Genomic DNA, 21,804 nt, shown 5'->3' with positions numbered 1-21,804 from the left:
AGACCTAGAGGTCTCCTTGATTGTTTTCGGCCAAAGTTTGGGTTTGTTTCATTTATTAGTGAGGGGCTGCAAACTAGTAGCCCTAGATTGAGAATATAAACTGCATATTCTTTTTTATTATTATTATTTTTTTTTTTTGGAAAAAGGAAATTAATGACACTTGTCCATGGTGTACCCTGCCTTTGCCCTATGACCACTTCGAGAGGCTCCAGCTTACTCCCATGACCCTGAGCTCAAGAAGAAGCGGGTATTGAAAATGGATGGAGGGATGGATTGATGGAAATAAATGACTGTACCCCTCATGTGTCCATATAAAATTGGAATCTTAGTACATTCAAGTATTAGTCAGCACAGTCTTAATTACTACTTAATTATTCTTTAAGCAATTGGATGAAGGAAGATAAAAATCTTTAGACAGATCAGACAAATGAAAGTATTGGCCAACATGCACTGAAGACTAACAGGTTGCAAAAGTGGACCAACACCAGTCTCCAGCTCTGAATGATTCATAGGGGGGGGGGAGGGGGATGACTGCCTTCACGCGGGCCGGACAGAGACACTGTCTTCTACGTGGTGTCGAAGATTATATTAGGCTATTCAGTGCACTGCATTGGCAATGTCGTGTCTATTTCCTCCTATGATTTGACAATGTTGTACCACGTCGGCTAGACGACTACTTACACTGTGAAATCACCATCCAAAAATATTGTTGTAAATGATTCTGAATTTCCTCTCCAAAAATAATCATAAAAAATGTCATCATATACCGTTTTGTATTTATTGTGTTTTCCCACTGCACACAACCATACAGGTACTTAGACCAGGTCATGTCTAGCAGGGCCGGACTGGGGGGAAAAAGTGGCCCAGGAATTATTGATAGACTGGCCCACTTCATGTGCAGTGTTGGATGAAAAAAACAGTAAATGATGGTGTTTTGGACAATGATCATATAGTAAACATTAACCTGAACCCTTAAGTAGCCTAGAGTAAAACAATTACAGCAGTGTAGTTATTTTAAAGCATGTAGTGATTTTAATGCAAGCAAGTCATTCATACAATAAAATTTGGCAGACCAATTTGCCAGGCTGTTAGAACTAAATAACTATAACATGAGTAAACCATGAGAGTACAACATAATTACAACAATGAGCCCATTTCAACAGTGGTTAGTGCTGCCGCCTCACAGCAAGAAGGTCGTGGGTTCGATTCCGGGCCTGGGACCTTTCTGTGTGGAGTTTGCATGTTCTCCCTGTGTCTGCGTGGGTTCTCTCCGGGTTCTCCGGCTTCCTCCCACACTCCAAAAGCATGCATGTGAGGTCAATTGAACACTCTAAATTGTCCGTAGGTGTGCATGTGAGGGTGAATGGTTGTTTGTTTCTATGTGGCCCTGCGATGAACTGGCGACTTGTCCAGAGTGTCACCCTGCCTTCACCCTAAGACAGCTGGGAGAAGCTCCAGCAGACCCCCGTGACCCTGAATAGGAATAAGCGGGTATAGAAGATGAATGAATGTATCTAAAAACTTAACCCAGAACATGTATGAACATGAGAACTAAACTGGAAGGGCTGCCATAAATTGTATCCCCCAACAGTCTGATATAATAAGTATCAACCCCTGTAACTGTAACAGTGCACTGAATAGCCTAATATAATCTTCAACACCACATAGAGGACAATTGATAATTGTGCTACAAATTATTGCGGATAAACGATATTATTGACACCATTAAAAAAAAAAAAATCATATATAATGATAATATATGACATAATAATGCAAGTACACCATGTCAAAAGCAATAAACTTTCATTTCTCAAGATTAAGAGGTTGCATAAACATAAGACAACAAAAAAACAATTAAAAAAATAAAATGGACTCACATTCTGTTTTATAAAATAGCACTTAAAAACCACGATAACAACTAAAAACAATAATAAAAAATAAAAAAAAAAAATAAATAAAAAGGACAAAGACGCTGTCTGTAAACGCGCTCCCTTTTGCACTGTTTTTTTTTTTTTTTTTTTTTTAATTTTTTAATTTTTAATTTTTTTTTTTTATATATTTGCTTTTCTTACCAAACGCTTCAGTCAGCGTTGCCTGTCGTGAAGATGGCTCCGCGGAACCTCGGGCGGTACCTTTTTTTTTTTTTTTTCACAGTTGGGAAACCTGGAGGAGATGGTTGTGCTTGAGGTGCGCGTGCATGTTCGTTTTATTCGCCTTCTTCACCACCACTACTTTCGAACAAATGCGACGTATCGGCTCGTCCGTGTTCATGGGCTCACCTCGTTCGTTTCGTTTGAAGCCGAAATGTTCCCATACTGGCGCTGTTCATCACTCATAGAGTTTGCTCGCTTTTCCTTCACTTCGCTCACTTGCAGCACTGTGGCCGTGTGTGTGTGTGTGTGTGTGTGTGTGTGTGTGTGTGTGTGTGTGTGTCTGCGCCAGCGCCCGCCTCGCCCCACTTCCACGTCATCGCTTGCTAATCACAAAAAAGAGAGACATTGCAGAGCGAGTGACAACAGCATAATCGTCAAGGGAGAAATAAATCGGCTGTGATAAGCACGAGCTGTTGCCGAGATCGCCGCGTGGTTTATGGGAATTGATGTCGGATGATAGAGACACACACAGGAAGGGTCTCGGCTAATTTTTAACAGGCTGCCTTTCATAACAGAGAAAGTGAAAGTGAAGCGCTCTTATGCCCAGTCATTAGTGGGCGTGGCTTAATGCACAAGACAGTCTAAAAGAAGCTGCACCAGGCTCCTTCTGAACGCTGCACCTGCCTCCAGATCCTGTGTCTAAAGTCGACCGATCATAGGGCCTAAACATGGAGCCAAACTACAAGACAAACTACAGCAAGACTGACAACTTTACAGTCGACAGAAACAACTTCCCAAACAGGACCAGCGGCATAGGTACGTTTTTTTTTTTTTTTTTTTTTTTTTTGTAAAAACAGCCTTGTCTGCGTAGACCACAGAATAGCATCATGACTATTCAATAACTAAATTTGTCACAATTTAATTGTACAAACACCTTTTGATGAGCCCCAGCAAGCTCCAGAACCATCGCTAAAGCCCCAATTCCACTGGCCAAAAAAACGTGGTGATGTCCCGCAACTAATCGGCATTTGGTGGCGGTGGAATCTGCTCACCGAGCCGCGCTGTTGCGCGACAAAACGGGTCAAACAACCCGGCAAGCGACCCGGGTTGATAATCGGCTCCGACCGGCTCCGCACCGATCGGTTTGCGATGGAATTGGGACACCCGCGACAACGCCTCTTCTTCTTCTTCTTCTTCTTCTTCTTCTTTTTTTTTTTTTTTTTTTAACCACGGGGTGACGTTGCGTCACGTGCGCCAAATCATATCTCGCCAGTCGCGGCGTATATCAAGCGCTGATGCAAAAGTGTCCGATCACGATCCATCAGCGCTCGATAATTGTTCATTGTCCTCTGGCTGTTTCGCCCGCTGCTCGCGCACAAAAGGGACCAGACGCCGAAACAATCGCTGCACGGCGGAGGTGCGCGCCGCGTCAAGTCTGGCGTGAACGACGTCATCGTTCCACTCCAGCCAAAAGTGGCCAACAACTGACTCACACTGGCCACCGCCGGACTCTTGAATTCTGTAGCACTTCATCATGCGATCTCAGCGCGATGACGTCAGCAGACACGCAGCGGTGAAAACGCAGGGGGTGCAGCTTGCCGGCTGCTAATTATGAATAATAATAATAATAATAATAATAATAATAATAATAATAATAATAATAATAATAATAATAATAATAATAAATAATAATAATGATAATAACCTTTATCACAGACACAAATGGTCCAGATAAAAGCAGAACAACACATCCAAAAATCCAAATCTAGGTTCACCATTAAATTGTTCTTCCCCCCCTCTCTGCAGGATCCACCTTCACAAACAACGAGGAGGTGAGGATAGTGATGGTGGGGAAGACTGGGGTCGGGAAGAGTGCCACCGGAAACACCGTTCTGGGACGACGCTGCTTTGAATCCAAGTTTGCGGCAAAATCCATGACAGTAGATTGTGCCAAGGGCAAAGCTGAGGTAGATGGGCAAAAAGTGTCTGTTATCGACACCCCAGGTCTGTTTGACACCAGGTTTGGAAAGGACAAAACCTCTCATGATCTGAAACAGTGCATTGCCTTTGCTTCTCCTGGACCCCATATATTCCTGGTGGTCATCCAACTGGGGAGATTCACTGAGGAGGAGAAGCAGACGGTGCAGAGGATCCAAGAAATCTTTGGTCAGTCAGCAGACAGATACAGCATGGTTCTCTTCACTAAAGGTGACGAACTTGAGGACACCATGGAGGAGTTCTTGGAAGGTAGTCTGGAACTTCAAGAGCTCGTGGCCAGATGCAACGGTCAGTTCCACGTATTCAACAATAAGTCCAAGGATCGCACTCAGGTGACTGAGCTCCTCCAGAAGATCAGAAGTGTCGCCCAGACGAACGGAGGAAGCCACTACACAAATGAGATGTTCCAGGAGGCCGAGAGGGCGGTGGAAGCGGAGAAACAGCGAATCCTGAAGGAGAACGAGGAAAAGATACGAAGAGAAAAAGAGGAAATGGAGAAGGAGATTCAGAGAAAATTTGATGAAAAGATGGACAACATTACGCAAAGATTTCAAGCTGAGAGAGAGAGAGAGAGGGTAGAGAGAGAGGAGGAGCGCAGGAGGGAGAGACAGGAGATGAATGAGGAGAGAAAGAGAGAGATGGAGGAGAGACATGAAGAGAGAAGGAGGGAGAGAGAGGATAAACAAAGAGAGATGACGATGATGATGAACCAAATGAAAGAACAACATGAGAGGCAGATGGACGAGGAAAGGAGAAGGTTTCAAAAAGAGAAGGAAGAAGAAGCTCGAAGGAGAGCTGAGAGAGAGACTAAAGTAATCAAAGGCCCCGGGTGCATCATCTTATAACGTATGGGTTCTTTATCTCCCATTTGAGCTAAATTAAAATGTAACTTGGAAGAGAATAAAATAAATCACTAAATTCTAAACACTAAATACAAAGTACAATAACAATAGAAGTTTTCTTGCGTGTTATAATAAATCAGTGCAGTCAATGATTCCTCTTGATTGTCTTTCTTTTTATTTTGGAGTGTCTGCCCTGGGACTGGGAGGTTGTGGGTTTGATTCCCATTGACTGTAAAAGTGGTTCCCACTGGCTCCTCTCTTCATTGGGGGCTACAACACAGAACTGGATCAGGAATGTCATGATGTGTGGAACTTTAACTTTGATTGTGTGCTGAAAATAAAGTTATAATCAATAAGTCAAAACAAAACTTTGTGTCTTTTTCTCACAATGTCGATAAATCATGTCTGGCTGCTGTGAAAGATGAAGCAAGGGAAAGTAAAGCAGTTTGGGTGAGGCAGTTTCTGTTTGAGTATTCAGTGGTTATCTTATGGAAAAGCTGCAGTACCAATTAAGTCATAGTGAGCGGGGTTTGTTGCATAAAAGAAAGAAAAGGACTAACACCTCCACTGTACAGTAAATGAGGCCAAGCATCAAAGAAACCACTCTCCTAGGGTAGTTTAGTACAAGACAGAGCAAAAAACGACTGGGGCCATTGATTTTATGTTATGTTGGGTGTCACTCAAACATGTACCTTGACTTTAAAGGGCCATAAAATGAAAACTGTAAGGATTTTGCAACTCATTTGATCCACTTTTAATCATCAAGGTCTTGTTTGTTCTTTCCGGAATATTGGTAGCAGACCCCCGGCACCCTTAGCTCGGGAAGAAGCGGGTATGGAAAATGGATGGATGGATGGATTGTTCAAAAATAATGGTCAAGATTTGGGTTCAGCCAAAACTCACAAAGATCACAGTTCTGTGTTAACCTATCATTAAATGAGACAAATGAGTGCAAAATCTCAAAATATATGAAATTTGTAAAAATAAAATACAATTTAAAAAATTGAAAGTTAAAAGAGAACAAATTCTTAAGGTAAGAAATAAAAGAATATTATTTAGAATTTGTCACCAGGATTTGAACCCATGGTTCCTTCACTACAGTCAGAAGTTTAACCCACCGGGCTAACCACTTTACCCTTGAGTTTTATCACAAAGGTGTTGAGTTTGTGTATTTTGCAAAATGAATTCAACAATCAAGAGTTTCTGTCAATGCATCAAAGATAAGTTTAATACAGCAAACAGATGGCAAACACATTAAAACACACGCCACATTTAAACATAGCACTCACATGACCGCTGCAGCGTTGATGCTGATGGAGTGTTTAGAGTTAGACACAACTGTAAATCTCATTTATCTAATGCCTCTTACATTTACAACATAGATCCATCCATAGGCCGTTACGTTAGAGCATAGGCAAGAGTAATAAACAAAGAGAAACGCCTCCTGACACTAGAGGAATCCATACATGCTGACACCCAGAGCAAAGTGTGCAGATATGGTACAGCTTGTAAAAATATTTTACATAAGAAGCTGTCAAGGGGGGGGGGGGGAAGTGGCAGTGGCGCAGACGTTTCAGTCATTGGTTTCTGTCATGCACTGAGTCAGTCGTCAAAAAGTCACTTTGGTCCAGAGAGTATTTCTAATCTTTGACATTAAAACAGTGTTACAACTCGCTGATAAATGACTAAAGAGGACATGTCTTCTTTTAAATAATGAAAAAAAAAAAAAAAAAAAAAAATCACTAGAGTGTTAAACCTTCCGCTTCTACCTCGAGTTTGAGTCAGATTTTTTTTTTTTTTTTTTAATTTTCAATTAGGTTTTACTTAATAAACATTTGAATACTTTAACTGTTTACAAAAATATCCCAAAGTAGTTTTGCTTAAGTCAATCACCAATATGAATATTAATAATAATGGAAGAATTATTTCCATGCATTAAAAGAGCCCAAAATATCTTCAGCAGCAACATGGACATAAAACTAAAAGAGTAACTTGTAATATCCATCCATAGCAGAGCATTGGTTAGACAATCAAAAAAGTGTTATAAGTCTCTGCAGACGCACAGATCACCGTTTTAGTTCTTAATTTTGAAAGAGGAACTTCCTGTTTCCCTGGCTTGCCTAAGAAACAGTTGGTATCAAGTCATAACAGCATGAGTGCAAACTCTCAGAAAATGTTATATTAGATGCAAAACATTTGACAGTGAGGTCAAACACACTAGCGCATGATATCGCTGCTGTGTCACTAAAGTGCACACAAAAGTCGTCTGCTGTGCAAATCTAATAAGATCGTTTGCTTCCAAAGCAGGGGTATTAAAAACATGGATAAAATCAGTAGTGACGCTTATGAGCAGTTCAACAACATCCGGCACCCACACCAAAATCCCAGGGCGTCAGCATTCAGGTGGGGAGTCATCGAGGAAGATCTCCCTGCAGAGCCGGGCCGTGTCCGACGGGGAGTAAACGGTGAAGCCGATGGTGCGCGGGTCGTTGAAAATCTCGTAGTCATTTCCTCCCTGCGGAGGGGAATGAAGAGAAAGATCAACGCTTGCTGCGTTGCGTGTTCAGAGATTCAGACCTTGGTTGTAACCAGTGTGTGTTTAAGTTCCTGTTGCCTTGAGATGGCTGCGCCAGTGTGCTAAAATCCCAGTAGATGAGCAGTTTGTGTTGACAAGCAATTGATATTTTTGATATCGAGCAGCAATTGAACATTTAAAAAGGCAACAATTCAAAGCAGTGGTTTTCCCATCTTGGTTGATGCCACTGATTGTGTATAAAGATGGATGGACGTCACCCAATAATTTGCAAATACCCGTTTTGGAGCCAAGAGATTGGTTTCATGGTCAACGGCATCTTGAGATTGTGGTTCGTTTTGGAACCGAAAGATTCCAGATTTGGTATGTAGGTGGTACCGGAGGTGAGCAATGACTCATGCATAGTAATGATGCACTACATTTCGCTGCTAAACTGTAGCCACACTACAATTTTAGGACAATTTTACTTGAAATAAACACAAAATTTGACAAAATGGACATTAGAGCCTAGTTATTAATGATTAATGATTTTACTAGCGGTTAAAACAAATAGAAAAAATAAACTGGTTTATAAAGGTATAAAGACAGGGCCCCTTTCCTTATTCACGGTCAGTGGCGGTCTCTGCTGGCCAAACGATAGAATGCAGGTTTTTGGCCACGTCCGCTTCGGCCTTCTCTTTGAATCTTGTCCATCTTTGCATGCAGTCAATGGCTGAGACGCAGGTGGTTGGCAAGATTCAGTTGGAATCTGGCCATCAAGAGTTCATGTGCTGCCCTTGTGCCTGGGAACAGGATGGGCTCTGACGCACGAAACGCAACTGTGACTGATAAAACGCTTATTCCGCCACCGGTATCTGCAACCAGTTTGTTGAGTCAATACGACTGCTCGATGAAGGCCCTTGGTAAGAATACTGCAGTGCGTCCGAACAACCAGCGTTGATGACGCTTTCTCTACGGCAATCACGCATTCAGTTCCCATCTTAATCTGCGACTACAAGGGTCAGGAAAACACAGCTGAGAACGAGTCGTGCAAATCTCCAACTGCAACAACCCCCCGCCCCGGGTCCCGCAATCTCAACTTACAACTGAGGTCTCGTTGCCGAAGAAGTAGATGGCATCCAGGCCTTCGCTCTCCAGCAGGTCCAGGCACAGCCTCTTGTCCCAGCCCTCGGGGAAAACGTCGAAGCTGATGAGGCCGCCTGAAAGACGACAAGTGTCGGGGACGTTAGCGACAAAGGCGGTAACACCACAAATATATTTGCCCTTTTGTTTCCAAAGCACATCAACATGAACGTGATGTGAATGACTAATGGGTTTAACGTAAAGTCTATGTTTGCGTTGACTTTTCAAGAGGCTGTTTTAGAGAGCTTAATTACATACAGTTTCACAGCTTGGTTTGAAGAACAAACGGTCTTGGCTAATTCAGGCTGCTGGAAAAATTAGTGGTATTAAAGGGCACTATTTCCAGTCAGAGTATCTACGAACAGGCCACTCTCCAAAAAGCCATGAAAATAATCAGCGATCCATCACTCATCCTGCACGGCCAGTTTGAACTGCTACCGTCTGGCAGAAGGTTTAGAGTTCCTCACTGCAGACCAAACAGATTCAAAAACTAATTTATTCCTGTGTCCATCAACCTAGTAAACAAGGTCAGATAGACCAGTGCTCTGGTAAATTGATTCTCTTGTTGTTTTTGCACTCTGACACCATGTTTAGATTTTATGCAGCACGGGCGAGAGCAAATTTCTCAACATGTGAGACAATAAAGTTAATCTTGATCTTGATCTTGAAAGTGTTTTGAGTGCCTAGAAAGGCCACTATATAAATCCAATCCATTATCATTGGGGCTGAGACCGACGAGTGACGGGGCTTGAAAGACCCATTGTTATTATTATTGTTATCTATTGTAACCTCAACTGAGCTTTATTAGCAGGTAAGCACGTTCATGTGTTTCCATGAAAAGTACATCTGCAGAACAGATGTCATTTTACGCACTTTTGTTTTTCTTGGTTTGCACAACCAGCGGTCAGCCGACTGCACAGCGGCACGGCAGAACAGCAGACTTCACCCATGCAAGTGTCAAAAGTCAGCATTGGGTAATCAGATTACTGTTGTTTGTGGCGATGAACATATTTCATTTGGCCCTGAGGACTAAGCTGTTTGATTTTTTTAGTATCAGTAAATGTCTCGTTTACTGCGCATTTCATTTATTGACTGCTTTTGCATTCAGACCTGTCTGTTTTCATTTGTCGCGCCCGTGCACTTCACTGTTTTTATTCAGTTGAGCCAGAAATCTCTTTTCTTATCATTAGTGACAAACGTAATTTTGAGTCCTTTGTATGTCCGGCACATGTGGAGAAATTGACAAATAAAACTGAGCTGACGATGGCGGTAAATTTGAATGGAAATCGCATTATCAAAGGCTTTATTATTTTAAGCTTAAGCAGCCAGAACAATTTAACAACTGACTCATGCTTACACATGGAGGTGTCTCCACCCAGTGCATCTCGGTGGAAAGGTCACCGCAATGTTGATAAAATAAAATAAACAACAATGCTGCGATAGGTGCGACGATGTCTGCAATCGAACAAAAGGAGATAATATGAGGAAGCGCCGGTTGACCTTTAAACCTCCAAATGCGGGTAATGAGTGTCGTCCTGCGCCCAGTGCAGCGCACCCCTCCCCCGCCACCAGCCTACCGTTCGCGTCCGCTACGGAGGATTTAAAGGGACGGCGACCAAACAAACAGCTGACCGCCAACCGGCCAATGAGAGAGCTGCTTTGCTCGCACACCCTCTATGTGCACCACCACCTTTAACCCCCGTGCTGCAGGCACCTCTCGGGCCCATCCCCCGACCCTTAGACGGTGCCTAAATGTGAACGTTGGACTTTGCACTGTGTGGATGCGTGACATAAAAGCCATGCAAAAACACCCCGTCAACCACCGCTCTGGCAAAGGTCCGAAAGAGCAACAGCGTTCCTGCAAAAGGCTGTAAACTGAGGGCTAAATGTGACGTTTTCTGGAGTGTTTTTTTTTATTTTATTTTTAATAATCAATTTTTAAATTCAATAGTGAGAAAGTAAAAATCTGAAAATGCATATAACGTGCAAGGTGATCTGTTTCTGTTTAGGGAAAAGTTAATTCCACTCTTTAGATCAGGCATGGGCAAACTACGTCCTCTCTCAATACATCCATAAACCTGCTCTTCCAACTTCCAACCACAGCATCCCTCTGCAACCGTAATATTCCTTCCTGTGGTCCCAACAATCTCAAATCTGGCCTCTGTGGATTTATCTAAAAAAAATAAAAATAAATAAAGAATCTAGCATGCTCTTTCCCTCTGGGGCCCTCATACTTGATCCTGTGTCTGCTAATGATCCTAATGTCTGCTACCACCTGCTACTCGTGCACTCATGTGCAAAGGGTAGCTAGTAGATGAACACTAAACTGATCTGCCAGGGTCAACAGAGTATGTGACAAAAAAAGAAAGAAAAGAAAACCCAACCCTTGGCGGCCACTCGTGCACGCCCTCGTGCGCGTGACTCATCCTGAACACGTTCTTGGCACCTGCATCTGCGCTTGGACACGGAAACACCACCCTTTTTCGGTGGTACGTTTCATGAAAGGTCATAAAGAAACCTAGAGCAGATCCAGACTCCAGAGGGCGCTCTTCTGCTTTGACCAGTTGGATATATATATACGTGTGTGTATGTAAGTATGTATGTACGTATATATACACATGCATATATATACATTATACATATATATATATATATATATATATATATATATATATATATATGTATATATATATATATATATATATATATATATATATATATATACATATATATATATATGTATGTATGTATGTATTAGGGCTGTCAGTCAATTAAATTTTTTTAATCGCAATTAATCGCATAGTGACCTGAGTTAACTCGCAATTAATCGCAAAGTAATTGTGAAATGTTTTTCCCTGCTCTATATGTAACTAAACAAGATATTTATTGTGTTTCTTATACTCTAGGAAAAATTGGAGAGGATATAATAATTCCTTTGGGTAAATATTCTATTTTCATACATATACATATGTGTGTGTGCGTGTGCGTGCGTGTGTGCACGTACAATGTACTATGTACCACTCTCTGCTGCATGCCGGGGCCGTGCAGGGGCCACGAGCGATACAACGGCCGAGGCAAACTCCTCAGGGAGCACGTAGGCAAACAGGGTGGGAGTGATTTAACGCAGCGCTGCCGTGCTGCGGCAGAGGGCTCAGTGTAATAGTTAACCAAGGGCTCCAATCCGACGTCCAGCGCAAGGTCAGGGCCACGGAGCAAGAGGGTCTTTTTTTCATGAGGCGAGATAAAAAAAAAAAAAAGACAAAAGAGACGTGCCGTAAAAAGGGCTTGTGATTAAACTGTTGATACAAGCTTGTTGTTATTTCAGATTTTTTTTTTTTCTTCGAATACCGCATCGCATAATTTCCAAACACGGGGACTTCCTGCATTCGTGAGCGCTTTGGTTCAGACTTCAGAGGACGGTTGCAAGTGGAGTGGAAGTGTGGATTTTTTTTTCCTTTCCTAGAGACAGACTGGAAACACCTACTGTAATTATTAAAAGACATTAGAAAAGTAAACTTTGCATAGACCAATTTTTTTTTTTCATTTGCAATAGGGTGGGGACGTTGAACGATTAGCATATCCGCCTGCTATCAGGCCTTCTGGGGCTCGTTTCTCACTTGAAAGCTGTTTTTTTTAAAAACAAAAAACGTGAAGTGATGTTCTTACCTCGAGTGAATCGCAGTCCCTTTCCAGCAAACTCCTCCTTCAAGGCAGCCACAAATTTCTCCCTGATCCTCTCTCTCTGCAGAGACAGCGGCAGCCTTGTTAGATGTCAGATGCTGCAACATATGAATGTATGTTTACTTACACACACACCGCCACCACCACCACCACCATCACCACCATCATCCTGAGACAATACACTTGTGGAGTCTAACCCTGCCTCTAATAGGCATTTTGACAGGAAGGTGGAAGGTGGATTCAAACAGCTCAGAATCAGCTCAAACCGGCTTGACTGGTCCGGATCGTTGAAACAAAGCGGCCTGTGCGTGACCGCGTCTCCTGAAAACAAAGTCCACGTGACGTGCCGGACGTGTGGAGATGCAACAGATATGGTTTTATTTGAATTTGGCGAGGCTAACGTTATGTCCCACCCGCTTCCTCCGCGTCGCTTGGCTCTGCCAGCCATCAATGAGCCGCCTGTTAAAGTGCCCCTGAAAGCTCAACATTGTCCAACAGCAACAAAAGATGTTCCAGAGAGGCTCTTTCACCGCTCGCGACGGACAGCGTCAGAGCGGCGGTTCGCGACCCTCACGGGCTGATGAGTGAAAGTTTGTTTAGCTCAGCGAGATTTTAGAGAGGATTGCAGTTCAGGCAACCGGGACAACGCAGAAACTTTCAGCGTCTGGACGTTGAAACCCCGATTTAATGGCCCTATATTAAACTCGATTTCAGCTATTTACAGTCTTCTTCATTGTGGACTCCAGGAGGGAACCGTCCAGTGTGTTTGGAAAGGAGGCAAAAACCAGCCGGATGTGAGGATGAGCGAACACAGGGCCGAACAAAAAGATGGGTGGAGATGCTGTGACTATCTTGTAAGAGGTGGAATTTTGGAAGAAGAAGTCCAGTTGTCCCAACTTAACCCTTCAACACATGCAAGGCAATATTGAACTGTGAAAAAAAAACAAAACCCTGCATATCTCCTCTGCCCTGTTTGAACTACAAACAAGCTTTGCCTCCGACTCTGCACTCGTGTATCGCCAGTTCCAAACCTTCACCTTGTCGATTTCGGAGAACTCGATTCGCTCCTCCTGCGTGCAGCTGCGGCCGATGGGGGAAATATTGAGCATTCCATTCCGGAACTCAATAAATGTCCCCCTGTAAGAAGAAAGAGATCAGATCTTACCATAACAAGCAGAAAGAATAAAAAAACATGGATTTTTGAGTGACTGTGACGCAGCAGGCAGTCAACAGGACGGCATTCCTGCATTCCAGAAAAGGGGGTCAAAGGTGAAGTGTGTATGTGTGTCACCCCCAAAAGGAGCTGACCTTGCTCTCAAAGCATTACCTCTTTTTTGGCAGTTTGATGAGACCCATATAGCTGAGGCAGAAGTTAATGAGGTCCTGCAGAAGCTCCTCGCCGATTTTATTCTGGATGGTCTGATGGAGTAAAAGAAGTCCTGAGCAAAATGACAGCGCTAACACTTGTAATGAGGCAGGGGAGGAGGGGGGAGGGTATGCTATTGATAATAGCAAAGAATAAGAAGGTGTAACCAGTAAGGTCACGCTCCATACTTGGGACAGAATTCTTTACTATATTTGAATCTTGCATTGCTGCGATTTCCCATTCCAAAATATCAGCTATCCATCTTGCCATGTGCAACGATGTTTTGTTTTTTTTTGGCCTGCTTTAGCATTGTAAACCCAGGAAGCAGCTGCTGCTACCTGCATTTTAAAAAGCTTTTTTTTAAAAAAAAAAAAAAAACAATAAAAAAAACTGCAAGCCCAGCTTTCTATGTGTCGCCTTATTCCTTGATGTGGAGTAAAATAAAAATGTGAGAAACGTGGTTCTGCGCAGTCACTCACGTGTCTGGAGAGGAGTCTGCCGTCTTTGTACTGCACTGTCCCGTTCTCGGCAAACACGTAGTCAAACTTGTGGATCACTGCGAGAGAGGATAGAGGACAAACCTGGGTCACACGACGCAAGCAATTCTTCCTTGAAAACCGGAACGCAGCACAGGAGAGCAGCCTGCTATATTTACCTGGAGGCAGCAGATTATAGGGTCTATGTAACAGTGGCCAGAAAAAGCCAAGTTTAATCCACTGGCCTCCTTCATACACACTTTGCAAGCAGCAGTGTTGTCACATTAAAGAGCTGCTTATTAGCAATGTGTGTTCTCATATATATTTATTATCATATATATCATATATTTATATATATAAATATAAATATTTATATATTTATACATAGTGTATAATATGTATATAAAGTGTGTGTATATATATATACATATATATATATATATATATATATATATATATATATATATATATATATATATTCTAAAGGTAGGAAATCCAAATTACTTTTACTGTACTGTGATAACACATTTTTATTAATATATTTATGGTCAATACATTAAGATTTTATTGATATAAAAACCATAAATCAAACCAAATATTACACACTGGACCTTTGAATGACAGCTAGCACTGAAGAAAGAATAAGTGGCGCAATCGTCCTTTAAAATAACATCCAGTCCAGTGATATTAGTGAGGCATGCTACATGGCCTGACTCATAAATGATCTGTCTGGAGAACAAACAGGGTTTTCCAATATGAACAGCAGGTTACACAGTGTCGTGCTGCAGGGAGAAAAAAAAGAAAAGGAAACGATGTGCTCACCATCATCCCCCTCACCGAGCTGCTCCGCTATCTTGCAGTAGTCCGACCCCCCCACAATGCCGATCTTCACTTTGCCCCTCAGCGTCTGGAAAAACTCATCCAGCTGCGGGTCGATTTTCTGCAAATAGAAAAGGCAAACTCTCCTCAGCGAGGTTCAGCACATGTAGCGTGGGACGGAGGAGAGCTGCATCTTCTGGCTCTCAGTTTGAGTTGGTGGTACATGTGAAAAGGACCCAAGTTGAGTTGCTGCTTCAAGTGTGTGCAGGAACAAAAGCAGCTGAGCTGCACACTGGGGAGATTGTGTTGCGTAACACCAAGGCTCTCGCTTGGCCGCAGCAGCAGCAGCAGATGAGGCCGTCACCCGGAATGAACCACGAGGGAAGAGATCCTGTTGATACTGATGCTCTGTTGTACCAAAAACATGTGGGTGGATGAGAGTGTTGTCACTGAGAAGAATAAGCGCAAAGAGCTGGTTGGCAGAATTCTTTTTTTTTTTTTTTTTTTTTTTTGGACTAATGTGTCTCAATCACAAGAATCAAGTCACATTTTTACTGTTAGGAAACATTGATACAAGTGAATTTTGCATCTTAAAGTCTTTTATTTCAGAGAGTTGCAAGTGCCACGCATTGACATATCAGGCACAAATCAGAGTTGCCATCGTGACAGTGTGAACAGATCCGATGTGTGGGGTCACCTCTCCAACACACATTATAGAACATACCGCTCGGTGTGTTCAGATGTTGTGTGTTGTGGAGCAGCAGTGAACTGGTGTCAGTTCACACAATGTCCCCTGCCGTGGTTCCGACAAAGATCCTACTCTCGACGGACACTTTCCTCTGTTTTGCAATTAATAAGCTAATTACAAAGCACCGGCGGAGGGGACATTGCGATCGAGCTCGCGATGACATGCATACATATGACAACGATAACCAATCAGGTGCGGCTCCGTGACGACCACTCGCTCGCTAGCTTACCTCTCTGGGCGCTGTCAAAGTGCCGTCAACGTCAAACAGGCACAAGATGTTCCGGTCCGGAGACGAACCGTTGGATTGTTCCATATTTCCCCCCGTTTCCCCCCCCCCCCCCCCCCCCTTTAAAAAGCAACGCAACGTCGTCGCTAATCCGATCGAAATCGAATCACACCGAAAATGAAATATGTTCGCGCGTGTCCGTGTCGCTTGGCTCTTCGACCGGCCGGTCCGGTCCGGTCCAGCTGACTGGTTGGGCACCGCTCCGCTCGGGGGTTCCACTCGGCTTGTGGCAGCGAGCTGCTGAAGCCGTTCGTACACACCGTGCGCTACGTGCCGGGATGAGTTTACGACTCTGCGGCTGGACGCGGCAGCCAATCAGAGCCGAGCGCAGGGCAAGTGGGCGGGTTGTTTACGTGCGCGGGCCAGAAGTGACGGACGGAGGGCAGAGCGGGCGGGGAGCGACATTCCAGGGTTACCTCCCCTCCTTCCAGCAGCCATGTGGCCATGTTTATTTTTAACCGAGAAAACACCGCGTCACTCCAATGGGACTGTTGACCTGTTGGGGGATCAACATGTATACTTTTAATAACAATAAGGAACAACATTAAAAAAAAAAAAGCAATTCAAATGTTTTTGTTTTGTTTTTTTGTTTTTAAAGAAATTAGGAACGATTTTGAAATTGTGCAAAGTTTCTTATGTTTCCTAATTTCCTGTCCAGTCGCAGCCAATATCCGCACGCTTTTAGTGTTTACATCAGCGACTCATCCCTTCGCAAAGGTCAACGAGAAATAGAATGACAACAACAATTCTTTTATAAATTCCCCCAAATAAATAAAGGGCATGTGAGTTGGTTAAGGAGCTCTTGGGTTGTGGGTAGTGATGAATGCAATAAACAACAACAACAACTACTACTACTACTACTACTACTACCACTACTACTTCTACTACGTAATTCAACTGTGGCTTCCAGAAAACAGTTTTTTGTTGATGGATTATTGTCCGGTCTACTTTCATCTGATCTTCCTCCACGCATTACAAGGAAGTCGCTGAATGAGCAGGCATTTCTTTAAGCTGCAATAAGCCACACAAAACTTTGTAGCTTATTTGTTGTTGTTTCCTTCAAAGTTCTATCTATATTCATACATTTTAAATGGCCACATATCAGTCGCAGGATGTTTTCTTTATGTAAAATGTAGAATGGAATGCTGCCCCAGCAGGTGTCAGGACTGAAAATCCTGAAACTAAAAATATGCTGTAGTTCAACACAAAGATTTTTCATTGCCTTGCTATAGCGGTAGCAATATTAGTTGAATTTTTCTCAGTTTTCAATATTCATAATGCTCAGTTGCTTTCTTGGCAAAAGTTGCATAGTGTAATATCCATATTCAACAACAGTTTCCTTATTCTTTTTGACAACGCTTGTCAGTGTGTGTATGTAATAAGAAAACAGTTTCCAAATGCCCTCTTAATTTTAACCTTCCAGTTGTGTCTTTTTTCCCCCTCTTTTTTTAAGATTATACAACTCCATTCAAGTGGGCACCATCTCCTGTGTAGCCTGTAATTCCCACTGAGGTAAGTAATCCACAAGAGGGCAGAGTGGTAAAGGCGGAGGGATGCCTCAACTAAGGTGACTAGAAAAGGGCAGCAATTCAAACCACAGGTCATCAACTCATCTTTTCATCGGTGGCACAGTTTTAAAACAGTACTCAAATTTTAAAAACTAAAAGTAAGTCCTTTCCTTGTAAGCAATGCATAATGAATTAGTCGATGCAAAATATATATATTAAAAATAATAATAATAATAATAATAGAAAAAAATATATATATATACATCCACAGTTAATGGTGCCGAAGATTGTTTTGTCACAAGGCCTTCACCTCATGCTTTGTTACTCTTTTTTTCCTTTCAGTCGGAGACTATTTTCAGTGTTGCACGTTTGCGCATGAACAAATAAATTTCGCCTATTAACCCCCAGGGGGCGCCACAGCAAATTGATTCTTCGGATGCCCTTACTGACCTCCTCCGATCATTATTACCCAACGACGCACTTTTGGGTGTGATCACGTGATGCTTAAACCTTAATATCGTGAGCTTTGTTTATTAAAAGGTAACGCAACCACGTGTTTGAATGATAAAAATTAAAGCTTTGTTGTAATACATTACAATGCAGTTATGCAACAAAGACGTTTAATGATCACAGCCGAGTCATAAATGTAGGGTAAAAGACAGAAATGCATTTATTGAACCCTTTGACAGCAACAGCCAGTTGAATTTTTCTTTGCTTTTCTTTTGCATCGGGTCAACTACGAACTAACCTCCACCAATCAACGTTTCTTTTTTTGCCCCCCCCGACAGGCACTGTGGTTTCGAAAATGCTCAGCCTCACGAAATGGCCGAGTCGAATCTCCACAGGCGAAGTCGAAGGGTTGATACAAGCATTAATCCACAATCAGCAGAATGTCCGATAGAAGTCGACATTAGGCTTGATAGGACACTTGGAGATATCCAATCCGTGATATTCCTGTTCTGCACATTGTATCTTCTGTTGACGCGATTCAATTTATCACTGGCTAGTTGAGGGCTTGTTATGCATTATTTAATTTTTTTTTTTTTTTGCGTGCCATTGATCCAGCTGAGCAGGACCATTTTGATTTGGAGGAGGAGCCTAAAAAGTCGGGCCGAATCGGCGAAGACGAGCTCATATTAACGAAATGCGTGGTTTATTTCTCCTGCAGTTCACAGCGGTCATAAATCAAGACTGTGATGACCCGAGTTCTTCAAAGTAAGGTGGTCATGTCTGTGTGGCCCCTTTTTTGCATCTGCACACGCTTCCATCTTCTCATATGCAACGCAGTTTGCATTGCGTACGTGTCCGACCTATCGGCCTATTACAATTCCCCTATTCCGCCATATTACGCTGTGAATCATTCAGGTCAGTCACTTATTTATGAGGTTGATTTATAAAGCCTGCCAATTGATACGGTCTAATTGCATGAGCGCGAAGACAAAACAGGGCAATAAATGACTAATCATTAGCTTTTAAATCATGAGCTTTACGCCGCTCTGGCAACGCAGAGACTTTGGGCCTTTTCGCTCGCACTAAGAGCTTGCCCCCTCCCACCCCGCAATTAAGTCGCCTCAACAGATGTCTTGTTTGATTGCGCCGAGTCGTCACTTTGCGAAACGAGGTCACACACGGTGCAGGCTTTTTCTTTCTTTTCTTCTTCTTTTCTTTTTTTTTTTTTTAAAAAAAAAGGTCAAGGCAACTCAGTTGAAATGGTGCCCATCGCTGCGTCATGATACTTAGGATGGAAAATTGTTTGCAAGAGAGGAATGTTTGGAGAAATTGGGGACTTTTATTTCCCTGGCTTCACTTGAGCACGTTGTTTCAGAGTAAAAGTGCCAATAATAAGTGTTAATAATAACTGTTTCTTTGTTTCACTACAATAAATAAACTCTTGATATTTTGCTCTGAAAGCATCTGAGATTTATATACTTACAAAGACGAAAGCTTGAAAATTTGAAATGGGTCCCTTGCTGTCTGTCTGTCTGTCTGTCTGTCTGTCTCTCTCTCTCTCTCTCTGTGTTTGTCTCCTGTCTACAAACTGACCTGCTCCATGACATGATTTAGAGCCCCCCCCCCTGTTAAAATAGCGCTCTTATCTGCCGTCTTGTGAGGTGGAAAGTGTTCAGCCGGACCCATTTTCTCCCGCCAACAATAACAGCCACCGTGTTGACGGTCTCCAGGTGCTATTAAACGGCAGCGATGACACTATAAAACCCGCTGGCCTCGGGAACACCGGCCATTTCCTCCTCCCCGATGCAAAGCCAGGAACGCGCGAGAGGCCGAGAGCCTCCCTCAATAAAATCCCGATGGCATTCTCTCGCTGCGCGACGCAAGCCAACCGCGCTATGACAGCGTCACTCGTGCTTGTTTGGTCAGGGCGTTTACGAGCCCGACGGCGTGCTGGAGAGGGAGCAGGTGCACGGCGGAAGTGTGGCCGTCGGAGGCCCCGGCGTGGTAAAACAAGGCGCCATTAGAGGATGTGTTGTTCAGCAGTCAGCCGCGCTTTTATGGAGGAAGTGGAAAAGCACACATCCCATGCGTGATTTGATGTTTGACCAGGGTGAAAATTGATGGCATAAGATAAGCATCTTAATTTGGATGTTCCAGTGGAATTCAAAATACATCGAAGGAAGACTGATTTTGTACATCAGTGATTGGGAGAATATGCAGATATTCGCAAACCAATGGGAGGCGTCACAGTGTTGTCCGTCCACCCATGGTTACACTGCACAACAACAAGCTTCCGATAACACCTCAGTAAGTGCCAAAAATGCGAGAACCTAATTTGACCTCCTCTAAGCTGCTCAAACTGTTTAATGTCTTATTTAAATGTTATTAATTGCAAAAAAATAAATAAAAATAAAAATCACAAGCACAAGTTTCAGATCCATGCATGGACCATGAAATATTCTTGCTGTATGTATATATATATATATATATATATATATGTATATGTGTATATGCATATATATCACTGGAAGGCAGGTCGTGCACGCCTAGGCCATCAGTGACGTCATATTTAGTCCACCTTAAATCAAAACACCTCTTATTACCCCAAAATATGACACCACGGCTTGAAAATCCATAGAGAATCACACATTACATCACCTTCATTCAGGGGACCTAGTGGAGCAAAACGTAGTTTCCGGTTCCTTACAATCTTAATTGAGACGAAGCAACTAAAGCCACTGTCAAAACCTAAAAATAAAAGCAGTTTTAATATGTCCACCAAAATGACACACAGAGAGCAGCTTAAACTCTTGTCCAGACTGGTTCAATAAACAGCGCATTGTCGCCGGTTTGTTATGAAAGACGAACGTTGACGATAACTAAACAAGCTATTGAGTTATTAAATAATTGAACATGTTGGCGCAGGTACTGCACCAATGCGCCACTGTATTTACATTTTAAATTGCAGATGGTTTGGCAACTAAATCTTCATATTCTCCTTCAACCGTCGTGGCTTCATCGTGGTGGCATCCGGATCTCTGGGTTGAGTTCGGTTTGTAAGGTTCTGAAGGCTTCTTATCCAATCACAGGACGCGTACGTGTGAAGTTCAACGTAAAGCCAGCTAGCTAGGTGGCCTTGTCATCGCAGACTTAACATCTGATTGGCTGTCGCAACTAACTGAGGTCGGATGTCGGATGTCGATTCTGCTGGCCTAAGGCAGATTTCATGGCACCTAGCAACACAAGCTAGGTGAAATATAATTGGATAAAAACCCTACCATAATATACGACAGTGGAAGCAACGCAAGCAAGTGGACATTAAATGATGTAAACAGAGCGGACCACAGAGAGTAACTTTATTATCAAGTTTACGGGAAAATGTATTATTCTAAGGAAGGTTAGGCTAGCAAGGAAAGCCTAGCTGGCTATGATTATCCCCTCCACACTGACGGACCAGCTTCTCTACCTACACAGCAGTGCAGTGGTCAGAGGTGTGAAGTAGCTTTCGCTGGCGCTAATGCTCTTTCTCATCCTTTCCTGCAGTGTTCATATGTCCATTACGTTCCACTTTACAGCGCTGTGATATGGCTTTCAGAGCTTAAAAGCAAAACAAGAGGACCCTAACTTCAACAGTTGACTATTGTCTGGGACATTTCTAAATCACTGGACAAATTCAAATTCAAATCAAATTCAAATTCACTTTAGTTATCCGTTAGGAACTTCATTTGCAAATGGAGCACACAAACACACATGATACTCGAAGAGTTTCGCCTGCCAGCCCATGCTTTTATTTTGGTGGGAGGTTGGGGTGTGTGTGTGTGTGTGTGTGTGTGTGTGTGTGTGAAGGGGTGTGGGGGCTCCCCTGCTGGGATCCAGCTGCTT

General features: G+C 42.9%; 2 protein-coding genes across 2 annotated transcripts; one reads left to right on the top strand and one right to left on the bottom strand.

The window, feature by feature from the left end:
- The first annotated feature begins 2,753 nt into the window (after positions 1-2,753).
- LOC142892236 (GTPase IMAP family member 9-like) lies at positions 2,754-5,092 on the top strand. The gene is made up of 2 exons (XM_076032232.1): positions 2,754-2,909; positions 3,900-5,092. The coding sequence occupies exons 1-2, from the start codon at positions 2,822-2,824 to the stop codon at positions 4,934-4,936; spliced, it is 1,125 nt and encodes a 374-aa protein (XP_075888347.1). The 5' UTR covers positions 2,754-2,821; the 3' UTR covers positions 4,937-5,092.
- A 1,041-nt stretch (positions 5,093-6,133) lies between these two features.
- On the bottom strand, positions 6,134-16,227 carry pmm1 (phosphomannomutase 1). Its single transcript, XM_076032235.1, has 8 exons — positions 15,908-16,227; positions 14,934-15,051; positions 14,115-14,191; positions 13,597-13,688; positions 13,307-13,406; positions 12,255-12,330; positions 8,550-8,665; positions 6,134-7,448 (listed from the first exon to the last, which is right to left on the bottom strand). Exons 1-8 carry the CDS (start codon positions 15,989-15,991, stop codon positions 7,326-7,328), a joined length of 786 nt encoding a protein of 261 aa, XP_075888350.1. The 5' UTR covers positions 15,992-16,227; the 3' UTR covers positions 6,134-7,325.
- Between the last annotated feature and the right edge of the window lie 5,577 nt (positions 16,228-21,804).

Source organism: Nelusetta ayraudi, unplaced genomic scaffold (assembly GCF_046127955.1).
Source record: "Nelusetta ayraudi isolate G7.1 ecotype Tasmania unplaced genomic scaffold, CSIRO-AGI_Nayr_v1 ptg000034l, whole genome shotgun sequence".
In the NCBI taxonomy this organism is placed as follows: Eukaryota; Metazoa; Chordata; class Actinopteri; order Tetraodontiformes; family Monacanthidae; genus Nelusetta; species Nelusetta ayraudi.
This window is presented reverse-complemented; position numbering and strand designations above follow the sequence as displayed.